The sequence below is a fragment of the Myotis davidii genome, unplaced genomic scaffold (genome assembly GCF_000327345.1).
Source record: "Myotis davidii unplaced genomic scaffold, ASM32734v1 scaffold534, whole genome shotgun sequence".
Taxonomy (NCBI): Eukaryota; Metazoa; Chordata; class Mammalia; order Chiroptera; family Vespertilionidae; genus Myotis; species Myotis davidii.
This window is the reverse complement of record NW_006286678.1, coordinates 4,021,670-4,043,816: the sequence shown is the minus strand read 5'-3', so window position 1 is coordinate 4,043,816 and position 22,147 is coordinate 4,021,670. Positions and strand designations below refer to the sequence as shown.

General features: G+C 44.4%; 1 protein-coding gene across 2 annotated transcripts in view; it reads left to right on the top strand.

Annotated features, from left to right (window-relative positions):
- FRMPD1 (FERM and PDZ domain containing 1) overlaps positions 1-22,147 on the top strand; it is a 38,937-nt gene that overhangs the window by 2,775 nt on the left and 14,015 nt on the right. Inside the window, exons 2-9 of one of the 2 annotated variants that reach the window (XM_015560517.1) lie at positions 6,408-6,565; positions 7,374-7,476; positions 8,448-8,493; positions 14,639-14,746; positions 16,907-17,002; positions 19,037-19,162; positions 20,365-20,484; positions 21,699-21,835. In XM_015560517.1, the coding sequence (XP_015416003.1) occupies positions 6,408-6,565; positions 7,374-7,476; positions 8,448-8,493; positions 14,639-14,746; positions 16,907-17,002; positions 19,037-19,162; positions 20,365-20,484; positions 21,699-21,835 (894 nt within the window). Of the gene's footprint in view, positions 1-6,407; positions 6,566-7,373; positions 7,477-8,447; positions 8,494-12,494; positions 12,695-14,638; positions 14,747-16,906; positions 17,003-19,036; positions 19,163-20,364; positions 20,485-21,698; positions 21,836-22,147 lie in introns of those variants that run through there. The other variant, XM_015560518.1, reaches the window with a different exon arrangement.

The window sequence follows — 22,147 nt, the reverse complement described above, 5'->3', positions numbered from 1 at the left end:
CTATGACATGCGTTGCAGAGGTGACACGCGAACTCATTTTTTTTTGGTTGATTTTTCTTTGTTAAATGGCATTTAAATATATAAAATAAATATCGAAAATATAAATCTTTGTTTTACTATGATTGCAAATATCAAAAAATTTCTGTATGTGACACAGCACCAGAGTTAAGTTAGGGTTTTTCAAAATGCTGACACACCGAGCTCAAAAGGTTTGCCATCGCTGGTCTAGGGAATTTTGTTTGCCAAGTGCTTGAGAAAGAGAAGAAAAAAGAGGGACAGGTTCATAGCACTGTCCATGGAAGACATAATTTCTGTTTCTAGGATAAACCACAATTATTTAAATTGCTTCTCATCTCTAACCCTGAACCTTCGATACAGTCTGGGTTCTTTGTGCCCTCAGATTACTTGATGACCAAGAACTGAAAAGCTGCCCTGGCTCAGTTGGTTGGGACGTCATCCCCATACACCAAAAAGTCATGGGTTCGATTCCCAGTCAGGGCACATACCTAGGTTTTGGGTTCTATGCCTGGTCGAAGCATGCACTGGAGGCAACCAATCCATCTCCCTCTCCCTCTCCCTCTCCCTGTCCCTCTCCCTCTCTCAAAGTTAGTGAACATGTCCTTGGGTAAGAATAAAAAAATTTTTTTTCTTACAGAACTGAAAAGCTAAGTTTGAGGTGGATAATTACAATTTTTGCAGTTTCCCTGGAGTAGTGTAAATGGTAAACCAATTAGAAGTAGGATTTCACATTTGAATACAAAAATTGACTCTGAGTTTCCTGATAGCCAGGGCAAGAAATTTTAAAAGTACATTGAGCCAAAACCGGTTTGGCTCAGTGGATAGAGCGTCGGCTTGAGGACTGAAAGGTCCCAGGTTCGATTCTGGTGAAGGGCATGTACCTTGGTTGCGGACACATCCCCAGTGGGAGATGTGCAGGAGGCAGCTGATTGATGTTCCTCTCTCATCGATGTTTCTAACTCTCTATCTCTCTCCCTTCCTCTCTGTAAAAAATCAATAAAATATATTTTTTAAAAAAAAGTACCTTGAAATGTTTTTTAAAGTCCAGAAAAAGGAAACAAATTCATCTGCAGCCCTATAAGTTTGCATGTATCTTGTAGCAATCCTGTTATTTTTTTCAGACTTTAAAAATCTGCCATTCACTTCAGCTGGTTGTACTTTACTTATAATTGCCATTTTCCCCCCCATAAATGTTAAACCTATGTCAGAGTGTAATTGAATCATCTGGGAACAAATTAGTTAAAAATAACTGTTCATTTCCAAAACTCACTAAACAAATTGATAACTTTTATGAACCTGGGTAATGTTAGAACTTTATAAAGCATCCAAAAATGGTGCTTTTCTGGGGAAGAGTGTCAACTTCCAAAGTTGCTTTGATTGCTTACATTTAAAATTAATTTTCAGTGGGTGGCTATTTACAATCACTAGTCAAATTCAGACAGTGGTACTCAATTTGAATGAGAGACTATTTGGGGGATTAGCTATTTCTAAAAGAGCACTGATACAGTAAATATTATTTTTATATTGGAATGTGAAATTATGTAATGAGAGAGTAGTCATCTTCATCATATCTGATACAAAATTATTCAGGTACAAAATTATTTAGATACAAAATTATTCAGATGCAAAATTATTCAGATATGATGAAGATGACTACTCTCTCATTACATAATTTCACATTCCAATATAAAAATAACATTTACTGTATCAGTGCTCTTTTAGAAATAGCTAATGCCCCAAATGGTCTCTGTGACATGTTTTGAATTTCTGCATAAACAATGTAATGCAGACTACTTAGTAAAAGCTGCAGCATAATGACATTAAATCACAAACTAATTTGTAAGCATTTTGCTTTGAATTTCATTGTCATCTTTTTAACAGCTTTGTATAACTGTAGAAGTGATAAAATGAGAGTTATAGTATACTTATCTCCTTAATTATACCAACTTTTTCTCTCCTGCAAAAATTTTTTTTATGTAGTTAAATGGTATTTTCTTGGCAATTTCTTTGATTGCTTCTAAGCTTAGAAAATCCTCATCCAATAATTAATGAAATTAGGTTAATTTAATTTTCAACTTAATAGTTAAAATATTTTATATTTAATTATTTTATATGGAGCTTATTTTAGCATAGGCTATGAGATGAAGATCTAATTTGATTTATTCCAAAATAGCAAGTAGTTTGACTTACCATTAACTGTGAGTGATCTTTCCTTTCTTTGCTGACCTATGACCCCTCTTTATCATCTCGGAAATCCCTGTGTCTGTGAGTGGAAGACTGGATCTCTTTCTAAGCTACTTCTTCTGTTCCATTGGGCTAATTGCCTGGTATCACACGCCTGTATTAAACTTGTTTACATTATCTATTAAGTGGGACTTTTATTACTCTTTGTTTTTAGTTTTTTACCTGCCTATTTTTCCATGTGAACTTTAAAATGAGTTTATTCTATCATTAAAACTATGCAGCATAAGACTTACTGAATTTTCTTCTGCTTCATCTGGAAATGTTACTTTTATAGAGTGAGACTTAAAGAAGCCAAGAGCTGAATGCAACTTGATGTCTTCTTCTTGGTGCTTGGTGTTATCCTCAGGGCTGAAGAAGGTGGCTTCTTTCAACTTATCTTGAATCCTACTACTAATGAACACACATGCCTGTGCACATGTGCACACAAACAGGCATACGTGCGCACACACACGCACCCTGGCAACTTAGTGTCTCTGCCCTTGCCGTTGGTTTCCAAACTGACCTGCTCATTACCACCATCGTCTGTTTGCTAATTATAGGGATGGCCTTATTAGACTTTCTAGTATCCCAATAATGGTACCAATTTTTATTGCATTTTGTCCCAGGGGCAAGAGTGGAAAGGTTCGAGGAGAAGAGGCTGAGAGGCTCTGCACTGCACTGCAGAGTTGCCATTGTCTCCTGAATTTCCTTTTGAACGTAATAATGGGATAACTTCTCCTTCTCTTTACTATAGCCCTTTGCCCTATAGCACTTACTCACAATGCATATGTTCAGCGACCCCCTAGGAACTGTCACAGCCACAAGCATTTCTCTCTGGGATTGGGTGCTGCTACCTCTATTTATTCTTTCCTTGAATAAACTTTAGATTAAAAATCCAGCTTATACCAGACTTTAGTTTTTAAGTCACTTAAGCTGAACATAATACAGTGTTTGAACATAGATTCAAAATAGTTTCTCCACACCCTGCTGGAACTCAAAGATGAATTCTTTGTTGCTACAACAGAGAGGTAAAATATAAAAAGCGGATAAAAAGCTAGAGAATACTTGAAGCATAATCTGGTATTTTTCCTTTTTTGTGTTATTGATCAGCTCAATATGAACTGATAGCCCATAAAATATGGAATTGGTCTACATGGGACTATGTTCATGATAAATTTAACATTTTTTTCCTGGTTCTACCTTAGGCTAGATTCAATTATAGGACAGGAATTCCATTAGTGTAACCACAGGTCTTATTTCTGTTCCAATGTAATATCATAGGAACGATTTTGGAGTTACGATTTGAAACTATTACATCGCATCAGAGTGGATTCTATTTAACCATGGGATAAGGTTTGTTTTCTCTCCTGTTCTCCAAACATTTATCAAGCCTTACTCTATGCTTAGCATTGAATTCAGCACATGGGACGAGAAAGACAGTTTTTGCCATACGAACTATAGACGAACAAGGGACTTCACACTGATCGTTGCAAATAGTTGTACATTTCAAAAAGGGAAGGACAGTTTCCGTGGGCGTGTTCTGCAGGGGGAGGCAGCAGACATAGGTTTTGGGATTACCAGTCCTTAGTTTGATGTTTATAAAATGTTGCATGAGAAGAAAATTTTGCTACAGAGACCATTTTCTTCAGCTCCCGTCAGATATTGAACATTTTGTGTGTGTGTGAGGAGAGGCCATGGTCTGGTCATATTCTTAAGCAATCCCTTTCCAAACAAAAGCTGAAACGTGGCCTCCGGGGAAGATGTCAAATCCAGACTTTGGGCCAGAGCTACTGGCACTATCTAGGGATTAGTCAACACAGTGGGGCTTCATTTGTCTACTATTGTTGAGGAACACACCCTTCCAAATGGACAAGTCAGACAAGCCTACCCATTGGAAAAGCATCAAAATGGGTCCTATTTAACCACGGGATAAGGTTTGTTTTCTCTTCTGTTCTCCAAACATTTACCAAGCCTTGCTCCATGCCTAGCATTGGATTCAGTACATGGGATAAGAAAGACATAGTTTTTGCCATACGAACTATAGTCGAACAAGAGACTTCACACTGGTCATTACACCCTACTGGGGATGTGCCCGCAACCAAGGTACATGCCCTTGACTGGAATCGAACCCGGGACTCTCGAGTCCACAGGCTGACGCTCTATCCACTGAGCCAAACCGGTTAGGGCAAGAGGCAGATATTTCTGCCAAAACCAGAGGACAGAGTAGGAGTTGGGCAGGTCAAGTGCATGGTCAGGTGTGTTGGGGGAATCTGTAGAGAGTATGTATGTTGGGGTGGGGTGGATTCTAGGCAGAGGGAAGAGCTTGTGCATAAGCCAATGTATTTGAGAACTCCAGGGAGACTAGTTTGGAATCCAGCATAACTTCTTCCCACTACTTGTGTCGTCCTCTATTGCATCAGCTCATTACGATGGCCTACCCCCTAATACACAGTCAACTAATCTGTTTTTAATGAATTTGTTGAATGCTTTTTGTGGTTATGTTTTTATCGTGCAGCTTCACCAAACTTATTTTTTTAGCACTAGCAATTCTCTGTTGGTCATTTTCTCAGTGGATATCATCATCTGTTTTGTTTTTTTGTTTTTAAGTGGTACTTTTCCACTTCCTCTGCTAATTGTGCCTCTTATTGTTTTTCCTTCTGTGAAAACTATTACAAGCATTCCTCCTGCTACATTAAATAGGAGTAGTGTCTAAGGCATCCCTCCTGTTCCTTTTTTAAAGGGATATAGGTGTTGATTTTTGGCCATCAGTGTACTATGTTATTTATTATATTTAGAAGACCCCTTTCATAGCTATAAGGCATTATTTTTTAAAATCAGGAATAGCGATGGGTTTTATTTGGTACAAATTTTCACAGCTTTCTACTTCTTCCCTCTCGTTAGGTCTATTTGCTAACACTGCTCAGTACTACCCATGTGCTCGCCTAGAAGAAATCTTCTCTTTGCTTCTAACCTGTGTGGGTCCGGTCACCCTCGATTCAGACAGCCTACACTTGCTGTCTGAGGAGCTCCTGGGTGAGGAACGAGCAGGAGGCTTTGCACTTGGACTTGTCCCATGCCATTTTGGCTCCACGAGACTGTTTTTCATATTTCCTGGTCCGCGTTGAAATAGGAGATTGTGATAAATGACGGAGAGGGGATTCTCAGATGAGTGAGGTCCTATTGCATTAGTCAGAGATCCAGACAGGGTTTGGGAAATGGCTGAGAGTGAATGATAGGCCTTAACTGCAGAGGCCCGAGGAGCTGTTCCTTCTCCACGTTTCTGTAGTTTATAGTGACAATAAACACCTCATCCCGACACAATTTGACCTTCCCCAGAAAGAACCACTGACTCTTAGAGGGAGAAAAATCATTTGCTACAATCCGATAAATGATCGTTTGTAACTCACCTTGTGGTTTTGAGAGATAGAAAATATAACTTTCAACTGACCTGATTTTAGGTATATAGAGAACATACATGTTTTTAAAATTTAATATAGAGAAAATCTCACTGTCGGGGCTTTCATGTTGAAAATCCTGTCCTCAATTTTCCTGAGCCACAGAAGCTGAGGAGAGAGCAGCTACTCTGTAATCCAGTTACAAAGTTGAAAGGAAAGCAAAATCCATCAAAAAACAAAACAGGTAAAAGACTCAGCAAAGACACAGTATGAAGTGGGCATCATCAGCCATCCAAACCAAACAACTCCTCAGTCCTGCTTGCGGTCCCTGTTTTTCCTCTCTGTACCTCGGCTCAAGTGGTGCCTTCTGCTTGGAATGCCTGTCCGTCCATCCGTCCATCCATCCATCCATCCACCCGCCCGCCCACCCACCCCTCCGCTCAGCAGCAGTCACTATGACAGGATCTGGGCCGTGAGCGTATATCCTCAACATCTTTCAAATGTCACCTCTTCCAGGTAGCAAATGCTTCCCTGATTCCTTATCCCCTACCCCCCAAAGTTAAAGCTGCTCTCCCCTCTGAGTGCCCATAGCAGTTCAAGACATGGTGCTCCTTGGTGTTTTATCTCCCGGTGTTTGTGTCTTATCTGTCCAAGGAGAGTGGTCCACTCAGCTCTGCCTCTTCCTCCCCCAGGATGCTAGGGCTGACCTGGTTTGTAGCCACCACTTAGGATCCCCTGTCTCTCTCTATTTATATTCTCCTTCTCTTCCAGGGCTAAAGTCGCTGCAGCCGATGGGTCCCCTGGGATCCCAACCCAGGCCCTCATCCCTGTGAAGCACACAGTAAAAGTAGACAAAGATGCCCTCCTGCAGGACTATGGGTTTCACATTTCCGAGAGCCTTCCCCTCACAGTGGTGGCCGTCACACCAGGTAGGCGCTGGCTGGGAAATTGGGAAGGAGTTTGGCTTCCTGGGGGCAAAAAGCCCTGGTTCTCTTCCCATCTCTCTCTCCTGTAACACAATGCAGAAAACGCTACCCCAGGGAGTAGAAAGGGCACACCTAATTCTGGCCTAATTCTCTCCTGGGCTTTTGCACCTTCCTCTGGTGCTGGAAGTGTCAGTGCACTTGCTGACCTGAACCCCAGGCTCCTGCTGGCCTCAAGCAGGGCTCTGCCCACCCTCTGCTCCCTGGCCCGTCTCAGGGGCAGGGACAGTATTTGGATCCACCAGTGCTCCTCTTCGAACCTGCCGAGCTGGGGACAGTTTCTGGTCAGACAGTAATAGAAATCATTGATTTCTTTTCACTTGAGTCTTTGTAAAATAGAGGCTGTATCACAGCGAAGAGAAGCAGGCTGGAAATGCTTCATGTTTGCTTTCACACGCCAGCCATGTATTGATGTTAGATCTGGCGTTAGTTAAAAATCTATTCATTTCAGTTCACACAAACACAGTTCTTTAGAAACGAATGTAGTAGACTTACTGGCCAGCTGTGTTGATCAGGGAGTCCTGCTAGTCGTCTTTCCCAGGACAGTCTCTCCTGTCATCCCTTGAAGATGATGGATGGTAGGTACATTATCCAAGATTTGTAAACAAGAAAACTGAGATCAACATGGGCCTGAGGCTGTCCGGGGGTTCAGGCTGGGGGAGGGGCGATCCAGAGCTCTGGGGGCTGCGTCAGGCTGCCACTCAGGTGTGGGTGCTCCGGGGCCAGCACCAGTTCCTCCTTTTCTGTCTAACAGGAGGCTGCGCCCACGGCAAGCTTTTCCCCGGCGACCAGATCCTCCAGGTGAACAACGAGCCGGCTGAAGACCTCTCCTACGAACGAGTGGTGGATATTCTGAGGTACAAAATGCCTCCCGTCATCCAAAGTCGCACGGGTTATCACAGAGCAGAGGAGGATGACAGGGATGGTTTCCCCGGGATGTTAGTAGGACCCCGCATCCCGTAGAGCAGCAACAACAGCCCCATTTCAGAATTCCATCTCGGCTACGATCTACTCTCTTTCATCCACCGACAGAAGCAATTGGGAGGCACAGGACGCTATTTGTCAACCCCTCACTATGGCCAAGACACTGTGCTGGATGCTGCGGGGAATGTAAAGATGAATCATACATAGGCCCTGCCCTTTGAGAATGTGTAGGGTTGTAATACATGCCAAAGATTGGGCTAAGCTGATCCTCAGTCTCTTTGTTCTTCTTTCGCCCTTTGGATATCTCTTCTTAAATGTTATTGCAGATACAGCCTGATTGGTGTATGTGTACTTCCATCGATATGGCACCTACCACCTTCTACCTTGTCATTGAGATTTGTGTAAATGCCTCACTTTCTGTCTAGACAGGATCTCCTTGAGACCAGGCACACAGTGGGTGCTCAGTTAAACGAGTGGATATGGTTGGCACTACGTTTTCTGATATAGCAACCTAAAATATCTGCGTTACTGCTATGTTTTCTCTTAACATAAAACTAGCAAGTGGTCATAGCAACTGGAAGAATTCTCCATCATACAGACGAAATTAAGTCTATGAGACTTAATTCAGTGGCTGTAGGCATAGACTAGATGCTAGCTAGAGGCAGGTATCTGAAGATCCCCTCATGGGGCACTCTGGGACCGCGTAAATTCCTTCGCAGAGCACTCCTTTCCTCACGTCCTTCTCAATTTTCCTGAGCCAAAGAGGCTGAGGAGAGAGCAGCTGCTCTGTAATCCTGCCCGTCTTTTTTATTTAACACACACACACACACACACACACACACACACACACACACTCACATCACCCAGAATGACGAAAGTTTTTTTGTGTTGTTTATTTTTTCAGGGAAGCTGAAGATTCTCTTTCCATAACAGTTGTTCGCTGCACGTCGGTAAATCTCTTTCTATGTCCTGTGTGTCAGTTGCACCCTCCTCAACCCCAAGACCCCATCCCCCTTGTGAGATATCCCTCAGAGGATAAACAGGGAAGACCGGTCGCCCAGGCACCCGTGTTGTGGAGGAAGCAGGTGTGGGTCCAGGCTGCAAGAGCTCGAGGTCCAGCTGAGGAGACAGACCTGTGATTATGCGGAGTGGGACGGTGAAAAGGGCACCCAGCTAGGGGTCTCAGACAGACCTGAGTGGTATGACTTGGGCACGTCATTTCATTTCAGACGTAGCTTTTGTAAAAAAGTGGTGATGACGGTAATGGCCATGCCAATGGGTTGTTCTGAGGGCCAGACAAGGTGTTGGATGTGAAAGTATTTTATCAGCTCTGAGGTTCCTCACAAGTCAAGGAGTGGCATAGATGAGGCAACAACCATCCTGAACTACCACATCCAGGGCCCCTCATATGTGAGATGGGGGAGAGTATAGAACAAATTATAAGAGAAAACCAACAAGGAGGAAATGTTGAAATAAAATTCTCATTCTGAGAGACTTTGGCCACATAAAGACAAAATAAATAAATAAATAGAGGCATAGAGAATTTTAATAATGCACTTAATGATCTAATATAATTGACCACATATCAGGCTACCAAGAAAACTCAACAAGTTCCCCAAATAAGGAACTCTGTAGATCTCTTTTTCCAAAATACAATAAAATAGAAATTAATAATCATCAAAAACGAATTCAAACTATCAACCCATTTGGAAATAAAAATGCTATGTCCTACGTAAAGATGGAATCAAGTCAAAAAGCAAAACTACCATTATATAGGGTGTCCCAAAGAATGTATACACACACACACACTTTGAGTAATTATAAAGGCAGTGTTTATTAAAATACATTTCACTTTCAAAACTGAACTATCAGCTATTAAAGTGTGTGTGCATTTTTTGGGACACCCTGTAAGACTAGTTAGAAAATAATTAAAAATTAGATTTCTACTTCTTAAAATTTATGTGCAGCTAAAACTATACTCAGTAAAATTAATAAATAGCCTTAAATAATTTTATTTAATAAGGATGTAGGTCAAGTAAATATTCAGTGAAAGAAGTTGAGCCCAGATGGTATGGCTCAGTGATTGAGCTTCAATCCATGAACCAGGAGGTCACTGGTTTGATTCCTGGTCAGGGTACATGCCCAGGTTACAGGCTCAATCCCCAGTGTGGGGCATGCAGGAGGTGGCTAATTGATGATTCTCATCATTGATGTTTCTATCTCTCTCTCCCTTTCTTTTCCTCTCTGAAATCAATAAAAATATATTTAGAAAAAAAAAGTAGTTGAAAGAAAAAACCAATAAAACAAACATAAAGCAGAATAAAGAAAATAATAAAAATTTAAATTTAAATGATGCATTGGAAAACAGAAAAATGATAAAGTTGATAAATAGATCCAAGGGCTAGTCCTTTAAGGGAGAATCTAAGAAAATAGGAAAACTTAAGGGAAAAGAAACATGTGGGTCCTGTTTGAAGGAAACTAGAATATTACTGAAGGATGCTTTAAAAAATTTTTTTCTATAAAAGGAGATACATATCATGTTCCTTGATGGGAAAACTATTATTAATACATTGGTTTTTCTCATATTAATGTACTGTATATTGAAAGCTATTCACTATAAATGACTGTGCAGGTGTTAAGAAGTTCTTTTTATTTAGCTGATTATCATCTCAATGGAGAACATCTTAATCTTAATTAGGTGGTTATTTTTCTTCTCTATTTCCAAGAAATGAAAGCAAAAAAATAACTCTTGTTTAGTAAGGAGAGAGGGAAACGGCATATAGCTGCATCCTTTAAAATATGAAAAATACAGGGAGAGGAAAACATATTCCCCTACCACTCCTGAGGGTCCCAAGGATGCCAAGAAAGGGGGCGTGTGATTGCTGTGCTCTGGAGGTCCTGCAGGGAACCCTGATATTAGCCTTGCTGACGCCCCTCGGTGCTCCCGGAAATGCTCTGAACACTGTCTAGCCCCCTCCTCTCAGCAGAACTTTTACGATCATAAGACAAATGACCATATGTCTTGCTTCAGCAAGGAGCGCTCATCTTTGGCAGAGTAGATTCTTAGGGCCCGCAAATAACTTGAAATTGATTAGGAATGATAAGATCCAAAGTTGATATGTCAATTACTGCTTCTCTAATGCATAGAATTTTATGGAAAAAAATGTTTTGGTTTAATTGTGTAGATCTGCATTTATATGAGTTATTTATATATTGTTATAATGTTAACACTAATATTTAATGTCTGATTTAATTTTTACCAAAAGAAAATCCTACGAGGCAGATAAATTTGTAAGCCCCCCACCCCCTGCCTTTTTACAAATGAGAACATTGGGGCTTCACACACCCATGGTCTCCTGTGAAGAAATGGGTGGAGCTGGGTTATTCTCCAGGTAGTTAGACTCCAGAACCCACGCTCATTAGCAGTGTGCTCTTCTGCCTCCTAAAACCATAACATTGTCATAAAATGACATTGGCAAACCCAGGATGCCGGGAAGAACTGCATAAAGATAAAGAAATATTTCCCAACTTGTCCCTTCAGGTCCCTTTTAAGCATTAATTCTTAGTTCTACAAAGCAGGCACACAGAGCTTTTATCAGCTTAGGTCTGCCTCTTTCTGATGGATTAATTTAGAACCCAGGGAGAACTGAGGATAATGGGTCTTAGCCTTTAAATGGTCTCTCTTTAATATCAGACGGCTCAGGTGGGTGGCTTGAGATGCCAAGGTACACAGGTAGCTGAGTGGACACTGAGGTGTAAAGCGTGGGAGCTGTGGGTTGGGCTTTCATGACAGGGAACATATTTTTTCAGCAGCTCATTTCATGGTTGGATGATCCCACATGGGAGAGAAACCCTTCTTCCCTGTGTCTCCCACCAACTAGTCCTAGCCCAGAACAAGTCAGCCTTGTATGACATAGCTCTTCGAAGTTTTGGAAGCGTGGCCTTCTCTTCCCCATCACTTCTTCATTATATGGCATGTTTCTCTGAATTCTCTCTTCTCTGATAACTTTCTGGACAGATTCCAGTTTTGTGGTGACCCTCCCAAATGATGGCACCCAGAAAGGAATAGCACCATCACTGGTCAACCTTTATGAGTGCCACAGGGAACAGAGGGTGAAGTTGCAGCATGCACCAAGAATACTAGTGAAGCTCAAGACTGGGTTAACATTTTAGCAGGCCCCAATCATGTTTTTGGCTTGGGTGAACCTTGTGGTTGACCAAAAACTGAGCTGCTTTTCAAATGAATAGCTTCGCAGCCAGTCCCCCGCCCCCATCGTACACTGTGCAATTGATTTTTTTGATCCTCAGTACCACGTTTCGCATTGCTTTGGCCTAGTGTTCTGGCATGCTGGTATTTTACAGTCAGGGAGTTGTGGCTGATTTGTACAGTCATCAGCTATAGTCAGTCTCCCTTCCTGTCAAGGAACCGCTTCCCAAGTCTCCGCCCCTTCTTCCATTATCCAGCCAGTGGGTGTTCTTTATCCTGCTCCAGCTCTGGGCCTGACTCTCGCAGGGTTGCTTTCCCGAGGGTGAGGAAGAATAGCAGTTGCCTCCACAGATTCCTTTTCTTTCTGCATCTCTCCTTGTTCTGCCCCTGACTGCTCATTCCTTTGAGTCTTTAGGGTGGTGGTGGTTGTACCTGTTGCTTTGATCCCTCATTTTACTTTGTTCTCTTCAGCTCTTGACAGCCCTGCCCCCCTACGCCCTCTTATATTTGTTCTTGATGGTTGCCTGGCTTCTGACCCATAGCTGCCCCTGGTCCTCAAGATTCTGTTATACCCTTTTTAGATTCCTAGTCCCTTTACCTTTCCTCCCAATTTTTTGCTGCCTGAGATCTGATGACACCTTGCAGCTCCATGTCATTCACAGGCTTGGTAAGTCCCATTTCTCTGACTTCATCTAAGGCGTTGCTAAACATTGACAAAGATTGAGCCAGAAGGGAGCCTGAGTTGCTTAGTTAGAAATCAGAACAATTTTCCGTAGAAGTCAGCTGGTTTTGAATCCACCTAATGGCTCTGCATCGGGCCTTCTCCACAAGGGGATTATAGCAGACCTTACCCAATATTTTGCAAGAATGAAGGAATACTACCATGTCCACAGGACCCTGGCCTACTAATCCGGAGTCCTCTCATCCAAAGAAACATGACCTTGGTTAGCTCTGACTTGTTTTTGGTAACTCTGTGTTGGTTTTTAGTGATCAATGTCTGAAAGCTCTCTGAGCATCTCTTGACTTGGATTTTGCCAAGAATTAACAAGCTTACTAATAGGTGTTTTTTTGAATCTTCCATATTTGTTTCCTGGGAAACTTGATACTTAACCATTTTTAGTTTCTTAATATTTCTTCCATTCTCTGTTCTGTGGGTGATGCCGACTGATGCATATAATAGGCCCATCAACCCCTTATAGTCACTGGGATAGGAGTCTTGAATACATTCAAAGCAGTGTGGTAGTCTCATCACTATTTTGGGTTGTAATTTTCTCTTTCCTTTATTCCTTCTATCTCTTCTGGTTGGAAAATCATTCTGTTTGAAAAACAAAGCAAATCGAGGTTAAGTAATTTCTTCAGTTGAGGGTGTACCTCTTCTCTGGAAACATTGCTATTGCCCCCTCACCGTCTACGGAACTTTTTAAAAAAAACAAACTATATATTCGAAATACTGAATCATAGTCATGAACCCTGTCACACCAAGGTCCTAGTTGCCATAAGATCTTATTTATCTACTTGCATTAAAACTTCAGGGCCACGTGTTCACTTCCTGTGTTTCATGGCATTGGTCTATTGACATCTGAGTCTATGAACATTGTTTCCAGCAGTTTCCCCGATTGCTGTTCTCTGTCTCTTGCCTCAGCTACACAGAATGTGGCCCAGAGCTCCATCCTGGGACTCTAACACATGTAAACATTCTCGAGGCTGTCCTAGAGGATTTTCCAGGTTCAGGACATGGGATTTCAGGCTGGGAAATAGCATATCATGATTTCACCCAAGAAGATCACATAGACAGGGGTCGGCAATGAGAGCCAAATATTTTAAACTTAAACTATATAGGTAGGCACATTGTTATTAACTTAATTAGGGTACTCCTAATGCTTAGGAAGAGCCACACTCAAGGGGCCAAAGAGCCGCATGTGGCTCGCGAGCCCCAGTTTGCCAACCACAGGTCTAGACCATGTAAGCTGTTGTTTATTGTAAGTGTCACAATTTAGTCTGATATGGTCTAAGCCAAGGGCTTGACCACATACTCTACCAACCTGTGACGACTCTTTTTACCTCTGAGGAGAAGAGGTACCAACCAAAAGATGAGAAGAGCAAAGAGGGGCCAAGAGTAAATCACAGGGTGAGAGCTCCCGGGAACCCTGCAGGTGGTCTTTCTGCTCCAGCTCCCCACATTGTGCTGGAGGGACGACTGGAGGCCAAAGAGGGTCAATGGCTTGGCCAAAGTCGCACAGAGTTATGTTGTTTTGTTTTGTGCGTGCCGCGCACACACACACACACACACACACACACACACACGAGACACACTCACACCAAACTGGTTTTCTTCCATAAGAATTTGTGTTTGAGGTAGTTCTCACAACTGCTGAGTAGCAGAATTCGAATTGCAGTTGAGGTCCCCTTAGTCACAGGCCAGTTCTCTTTGTCTTCATCAGACCACAGTCATTTTTGTATTGAATATTTGATCATTCTCAGACACATAAGAACATCGTGTGTGTTAGGATCCCTAGATTTTATGAAAAGAGGTCTTTAATGGAATGCCATCCTTCTCTGTGGGTGTTAACTGAATCCTTAGCAGTTGTCGGAGTTTTTGTTTTTAAGAATGAGAAGGTGTGTGTGGCGCTTGTGAAAGTCCTGATCTAAAATGTGTCATATTAATTTGATGAACAAGAATAGATTGATCTAGAGACAAATGGTAGGGAGGGGGAATTCTACATATTAGCATAACCAATGGACACAGACACTGGGGTGGTGGGCGCTTGCCTGGGGTGGGAAGGCGGGGGAGGGGGGTCAATTGGGGAAAAAGGAGACATATGTAAAACTTTAGACAATAAAAAAATGATAATAATAAAAATAAAACGTGTCATGTTACTGTTTTGCAGGGAGTCCCCAAGTCATCCTTCCTGACCGAGGAGAAGAGAGCCAGGCTGAAGACCAACCCTGTGAAGGTACACTTCGCTGAGGAAGTGCTCGTCAGCGCACACAGCCAGGTGCGTCCCGGGCAGGGCATTGAAGTGACTCTGTGTGAGGCTGGTGAGCTGCCCTCTTGGCACACAGCAGCCTAAGACTCTGGAACCCCACAGCACGGAGAGGATGCAGAGGACGTGCAGTGGGTTTGCTAGAGGCTCGGTGCACCCCCAGCGAGATGCAAGCACTCATGGGAAGAGTTCTCTCTGGGGGCTCTGGGAGGGGGCCAGGGAGAAAAGCACTGGGTGTGGCTCTCGGTTATTCTGTGGCCATTCTCCTGCCCATGACATTCAACAGATTCCAGCTGTTAGGTTCTGCTGTTGAGTCTTTAAACTCAGTATTCCCTCTGAAGGTGATATACAATGGTAGTGATGATGGTAGTAGGACTGGCTTTTTTATTTTTTAAGAGCCCATCTATTGAATCTCTATTGTGTGAACCTAAACTGGGTGTGTACATAATCTTTAGTCACCACAATACTCTGCAAGGGAGGTATGGTAACAAAAGAAGCCGAGGCTTAAAGAGGTTAAGAGAATTAACCTCTGAGATCACATGGCAAAACAACAACAAAACAACAGGAGCCCAGGTCTCTGTTGCTTCCGTTCTTTGTGTTCTACCACGACATGCTGTTTAGCTCCTTTGATCTGAGGAGAACCAGGGTTGCGGGTTCAGAAGACATATTAGTAAAGAGAAAATATTGGCCGGAGTTTGATGTTTTTAATGTGGACTGTTAGATAAAAGACTCATTTACTCATAATCTACACATTTTCCTCCAGTAGTCTGTAGCTTTTGCCATTCTGAATTCAGCGACCACTATTAGATTTTGAAATTTCCAGGTTAGAGCTTGTCCTCATCTTCTCACATAGAGACCAGCAAGTGGGGAGTCCTGGCCGTTTAAACAAGAGATCCGGGTGATCAGGTTCACATCTGCAGAGCCCTTATTTTCTACATGTCCTGCTGCCTCACAGACCACACTCCGTTCGACCTGAGAGGGAAAGGCGGATTTGTTCAGGAAAGGGCCCGTGGGAGGCCCAATGCATTAATCAGAAAAGACCCGAGATCTGTCACTCAGCAATATTCGAGTCTCTGTGTGTTCACATTTATGAAAATGAGTTGAACCTCTTCATCACATTAAATTTAGATTCAACATGTGATGTTGTTTTAAATGTAAGATTTCCTTCTCTCTTTTTTAATGTGTTTTAATGATTTCAGAGAAAGGAAGGTCAAGGGAGAGAGAGATAGAAACATCAATGATGAGAGAAATACTGGCCAGATATCGTTGATGGGCTGCCTCCTGTACACCCCCTGCTGCAGATCAAGCTCACAGCTGGGCATGTCCCCTGACCAGGAATTGAACTGTGACCTGGTTCATTGGTCGATGCTCAACCACCAGCCGGGCTCAACATGTGTTTTTAAGAGTAGTACACAGTGATGAGACGTAGGGGCTAGAACCCACGAACAACACTGGTTCCAGCTTAGAACTCTGTGACTCTAGAAGAACCTCTCACTGGTTCTGGAGGACGCTAGCCCCAAGGACGTTCTTTATTTGCATTAAACACTCAGAGGTCCGTTGTTATGAGAGCTGGCCCTGGGGCATTCTCCAGACCCAAAGGGAACACCCCCTGCCCTGCTCCACCTCGGGAATTCTGGCTGGCGTGGGGTCACCAAACACTGACCAGGCCTCTGCCTCCTTTCCAAAAAGCCCTCCGAGAGTGGCGATGCCTTGGGAGATCCCAAGAGCATGGGGTGATGGTTGGGATGAGTGGAGGCAGAGAGCAGCCCTCTGCCCTTTGATGATGCTTCCCTACAGAGAATACTGCAGTGAAACGGGGCAAGGGGAGGGGAGGTCTCCAGGGTTTCACTCCAACCTCACCAGGAGCAGGAGCAGGTCGTACCTGCAGCAGGCAATAAACAGGAGGAACTCATCTCATTGTACCTGCTTGTCATCTGACTTGTTAAACTGCATCCCCTAAGGATGGCAACCAGCAGTGAGGTATCAGCTGATGATCCTGGTGCGATGCTATCAGTATGCCCCCGTCTCTCAGGTCCCATGTCTCTTGAACAAATCGAGCCTGTCTCTGTGGCATAGGCCGCACCCACTGGAGAAATCTCCCGATGCAGGAATCACGCCGTGGCATGAGGAGGCAGGAAGGGCTAGCTTCACCCCTACCCTTGTGTTTTCCAGGGAAATTCTCTGCTGTGTATGCCCAACGTGCTCAAGCTGTACTTGGAGAATGGACAGACCAAAGCTTTCAAGTTTGAAGCAGACACCACTGTGAAGGTATTAAGAGTAAACCTGAATCTCTTCCCCAGTGAGAATTTGCTGGCTCCCGGGATCCCCCGCGTCTTGCCCTGCGGCTGCCTTGGTGGTCTCACAACCACCATAGTCTGAGCACCTGCAAGAAGCCCAGCACTGTGTTATCTCATTAGTTGTACAACCACCCAGCAAGATTTCATCGCCATCTTGCAGGGGAGGAAATCAGGGCTCAGAGAGGTGAAGTGACTTGCTTTCACCCTTAACCACTGGACTTCCCTGCCTCTTGTATGTGATCCCCCCGCTATCTGCTACCCCAAAGACAAAGCAGCTAAAAACCCAGGTGAGATGTCAGGGCAGGCCCAGGCCTCTGCATATTCTGTCCTGAGTTGAAATCAGTTTCACTTACATTTAACACGTTCCCCCTACAAGATGCTCTGGGCAGAGAGTGAGGTAGAGAGCGAGGTAAAGGGTGGGCACTGTATTCCAGGAGCTTACTGCCTACTTGAGGGAGGAAGGACATTCAAGGAGCGCCCAGTAGTTGAGGGCAGGATGAAATAAGGGCTGTAAGGAGAGGGACAAGGAAGTGCTCAGTGTAGGGGTAAGAGTCCACCTGTTCCATCCGGTCAGGACACCAGAGAAGGCTTTGGAACGAAGCTGGACCTGAGCTGAGCTTTGAAGGGCAACTAAGAATTGAACAAGGGCAGGTGGGAATGGGCTGCTGGGGGGCAGGGGTGGAGGGGGCACATCAGTCTCAGGGTGTCACGTTAACTGATGCAGAGAGCCAGTCAGATGAGCACTGCCCCGTTCGGGGTATTACGTTCTCAGCGAGTTCAGTGGATGAGAGGCAATAAGCAAGAAACCAAATCTAGTGTGTATTGAACACTTGCCATCTGCCAGGTACTGTTCTACGTGCCCTAGATGGGAAATTCATTTAATGTACACAACAACCCTATGAGATAGTGTTAACATTGTTATTATTTTACAGACAAAAAAAGAATGAGGCATAAAGAGAGGAAGCAGTTTATCCCGGGACATACAGCTAGTAAGTGGTAGTCTAGTTGTAGAACCCATTCACTTAGTTTTAATATACTGTCTCTCACTAAAGAACATAGCTTAGCCCTAGCCAGTTTTGGCTCAGTGGATGGAGCATTGGCCTGCGGACCAAAGGGTACCAGGTTCGATTCTGGTCAGGGGCACATGTCTGGGTTGTGGGCTCGGTCCAACGTGCAGCGGGCAGCCAATCAATGATTCCCTCTCATCACTGATGTTTCTAGCTCTCTCTCCCTCTCTTTTCCTCTCTGAAATCAATAATAAAAAAAAGAACATAGCTTATGTTGAAGAAAATAATATTAAATAGTGATGAGGGAAATAAACAGGACCCTAGGATGGAAAATGGCAGAGCAGTCAGATTTAGATACAGTGACCAGAGTAGGCCTCTCTGAAGAGAAAGAAGCAGCCTTGTGAATAGCAATGGGGGCAGTGTGCCCGGCAGCGGGAACAGCATGTGTGAATGCCTTGAGGCAGCAGAGACCTGGTGATGGCCAGGAGCCGCTGTGGCATAGCAACTCTATCGGCACAGTATGAATTATCCCATCCGATCAGCGACTCTAAATAGGCATCACTATCCTCCATTTCTCAGGAAGAAACAGGTTCAGAAGCACCTGGTTAATTTCTCACAGCTACAGAGCAGGTGGGTGCTGGGGTTCAATCTGGTAGGCAGTTGAAGATGCAGACTCCAGAGAGATGAATCCGCTGACCTTAAAGGGAGGCATCAGCCCCCCAGGGGTGGCTGTAGTCTTCCAAGTAAAGCAAGAGAGGAGAGCTGTATGGGCGGCCTGAGGAGGGGGTGCAGCGCCAGGAGGGGCATGAGAAGTCTCATGGGTGTCCTGTCAAGATTCAGCTGCCTGCGCTGGCAGTGGACCCAGTGAGCACCCGCCTTTCTCTCCCCAGCTGCACCGAGGAGCAGAGAGAAGGCCAGGGAAGGCCTCCCTGTTCCGGGCCTGAGCCTGAGGGGCCAGCCTGCTCCTCAGGTGAACCCCATGCCTCTCTGTGTGGCAGGACATCATCCTCACGGTGAAGGAGAAGCTGTCGATCCGATGTACGGAGTACTTTGCGCTGGTCCTGGAAGAGCAGTACAACGTCTCACGGCTGCACCTGCTGCATGAGGAGGAGCTCATCCAGCAGGTAAGACCTGCTCCCGCTCCCGCTCCTGCTCCCGCTCCTGCTCCCGCTCCTGCTCCTGCTCCTGCTCCTGCTCCCGCTCCTGCTCCTGGTGAGGAGATCCGGGCTAGGGGCACAGGGCTCAGCACATCGGCAGGTTTGATGCACTTTCTTGTGCCAAGAAGGCACAGAGTCACTCCACCTGGAGCTAACAGGACTAGAGTCAGGCCTGATTTTCCCATGTGGCCCCATTTTGCAGATGTGGAAACAGAGGCTTAGAGAGGTAAGGTGATGTACTCAAGGTAACACAGCCAGTCAAGCCCCATCTTTTGCTTCAGCTCGGATGAACTTCCCCTGAGCATGCTGCCTCTGAGATGTCAGGGAAGCATTTGTTGCTGTGTCTAAGCCCTTTTTGTGAGACTTACCCCAGTGCTGGTCCCTGAGGGCAGGACAGAACAAACAGTCCCTCTGCACCACGCAGTCTTTTGGCCATTCAGTGATTTGCTGTACCAACTTTTTAAAGCCAACACAGGTCAGTTCAACAAATCCTTGTTGAGTGTGTCCTCTTACCAAGAGGAGTAGGATCTCCACAATTGGAAAAGGAGAAGGGGCTTTTTAAGCAGGGCAACAGCATGAGTGAGACATGACCTTGTGCAAGCCACTCTCAGCGTTCCTCATTGCAGATGGAGTCTGACTCTACTCACCCTCCTCCCATTACTGGTGCTTGCACACGTTTCTTAAAAATCACTTCTGTTCTATTAGCATTGGAAAAGAGAAACACATTAAATCCCTAAGATAGTTTAAGTGGGGAGAAAAGGTACAGAATATATATAATGTAGATTATACTATTATTTGTAGGAAAGAAAGCATGAATGGGAGCATGTATGATATTTATACAGAGACTGTTTCTGGAAGGGCTTATAAGAAACTGGAGATTTCTTTCCAAAAATTTCTCCTGGGAAGGGGAATAGGTTAACGGAGTCAGTGGGAAACTTTGCTCTTTTGAGCCTTTTACATTTTATACTCCTGGGAAAGTCAAATTAGGAGCAAAGGCCCGCGCTGCCTTGGGAAACACTAAATTGAAATCTCTGGGAACTATCTTTCATTATCTTTTTTTTTTTTTTAGGTGTTTTTGTTGTTGTTGTTTTTTAGTTTTTTTGTGTGTGTGGAATAATTGCAGGAACAAAGGCAGCTAAGATTAATAGTATCTCCCTTCCCCATCGCAGGTGGTGGAAAAGGAAGAGTTACAAGACTACCGCTGCCTCTTCAGGGTGTGTTTTGTTCCCAAGGACCCCCTGGACCTCCTGAAAGAAGACCCCGTGGCCTTTGAATACCTCTATCTGCAGGTGACTGGCTCCGTGCTTCCTAAAATAACAGTGGTCGTTCTCAAAGATGAAATTGGGTGTTTTTTTTTAATTAAATTTTTATTGCCAACACTGTTGCAGGTGTTCCCTATTTCCCGCCCCCCTGTGCCCGCCTCCACGCATCCCTGTCCCCCTCCCCAGGCCTTCACCACACTGTAGTTTGTGTCCATGGGCTATGCATATATGTTCATTAGCTAATCCCTTCACCTTTCTTTAACCAGTCCCCCCAGCCTCTCTCCCCTCTGACCTCTGTCAGTCTGTTCAATGTATCCATGCCTCTGGCTCTATTTTGTTCATCATTTTATTTTGTTCATTAGATTCCAAATACTAGTGAGGTCATATGGTATTTGTCTTTCTCTGCCCGGCTTATTTTGCTTAGATGGACCTAGAGATTGGGTTATTTTGAACATGAGCTCAAGGCAATTAAGCAACTCCCTGGTGTAGATTATCTTTATCTGAAGGAGAATGGGCCCTGAACATCCCTTACAATTCGTTTTTCCATCACGGAGTTGCGATCTTCGGAGATCAGTGATGTATTAATGAAATTTAGGCTGTCCTCAATGTAAATGCTACATTTCCTAACACCATTTAAGATCTTTAGAGTTACAGCTTTTATTGCTAAAAGAGGGTTTAGTGCTTCAAAGCTTTATTTTACAAATGATGAAAGGTCACGTGATTTGCCTGGGTCACCCATTTAGTGGTGAAGCCAAAAATGGCTTCCTCGGTCCCTGTAGCCTTTTGCTGCCCTTCCTCTACCTCCATAGGTGAAATTTACTATGTCATTTTTATTCTGATGAAAAGGAATCACTTGGGAGGCATCAATCTTTTACAGATGAGGGAACTCACACGAGGTGGATTGACTTGCCCAAAGTCTTACAGAAATGACGGTAGCAACTAATAACAGCAATACTTTATTTTTGCGTAGCACTGTGCCCCTCATACCTGCTTGCCGAAGCATTATCTAATTTAAACCCCACAGAAACCACCCAAGGTAGACGTAACTATCCCCACTTAGCAACGGGAGGAACAGCAATGTTCAGAGAGTCTTAGTAACTTAACCAAGGTCAGACGGCCAAGCGCAGGCAGAACCAGGGCTCGAGGCTGAGCCCCTGGGCCCGCTGCCTTTGGCTTGAGAGAACTAGGAACACAGTTCCTCTGTTGCTGGTTCCCAGTTCCCCTGATCCGATCTCTTCCAGAGCTGCAGCGACGTGCTCCAGGAGCGCTTTGCTGTGGAAATGAAATGCAGCTCTGCGCTGAGACTGGCAGCCCTGCACATCCAGGAGCGGATCTACGCCTGCGCCCAGCCCCAGAAGATCTCTTTGAAGTACATAGAGTGAGTGGCGGGGGCTTCTCTGACCCCTCAGCAGCTGCTGTGCTCTGCCGTGTGGGTAATCCGCTGGCCCCTGGCCAGATGGCCAGATTCCACAGAAAGCTGAGACTCACCTACCTAGCCTTCTGTCCCTTGTCTTTCTATCCATTTCCTCTCCACCCTCTCCCACCCAGCCGGGCTCCCCCAGATGTCAGACTCTGGCTGCTCCCTCTGGGGCAGATGCCAAGTCCAGATAGAGTGACACAGGATCCCTTTGTAAGTTCCCAGTTCCTGGGAGAATGCATAGGGAAGTCTTTTGATAACATCAATGAAAAG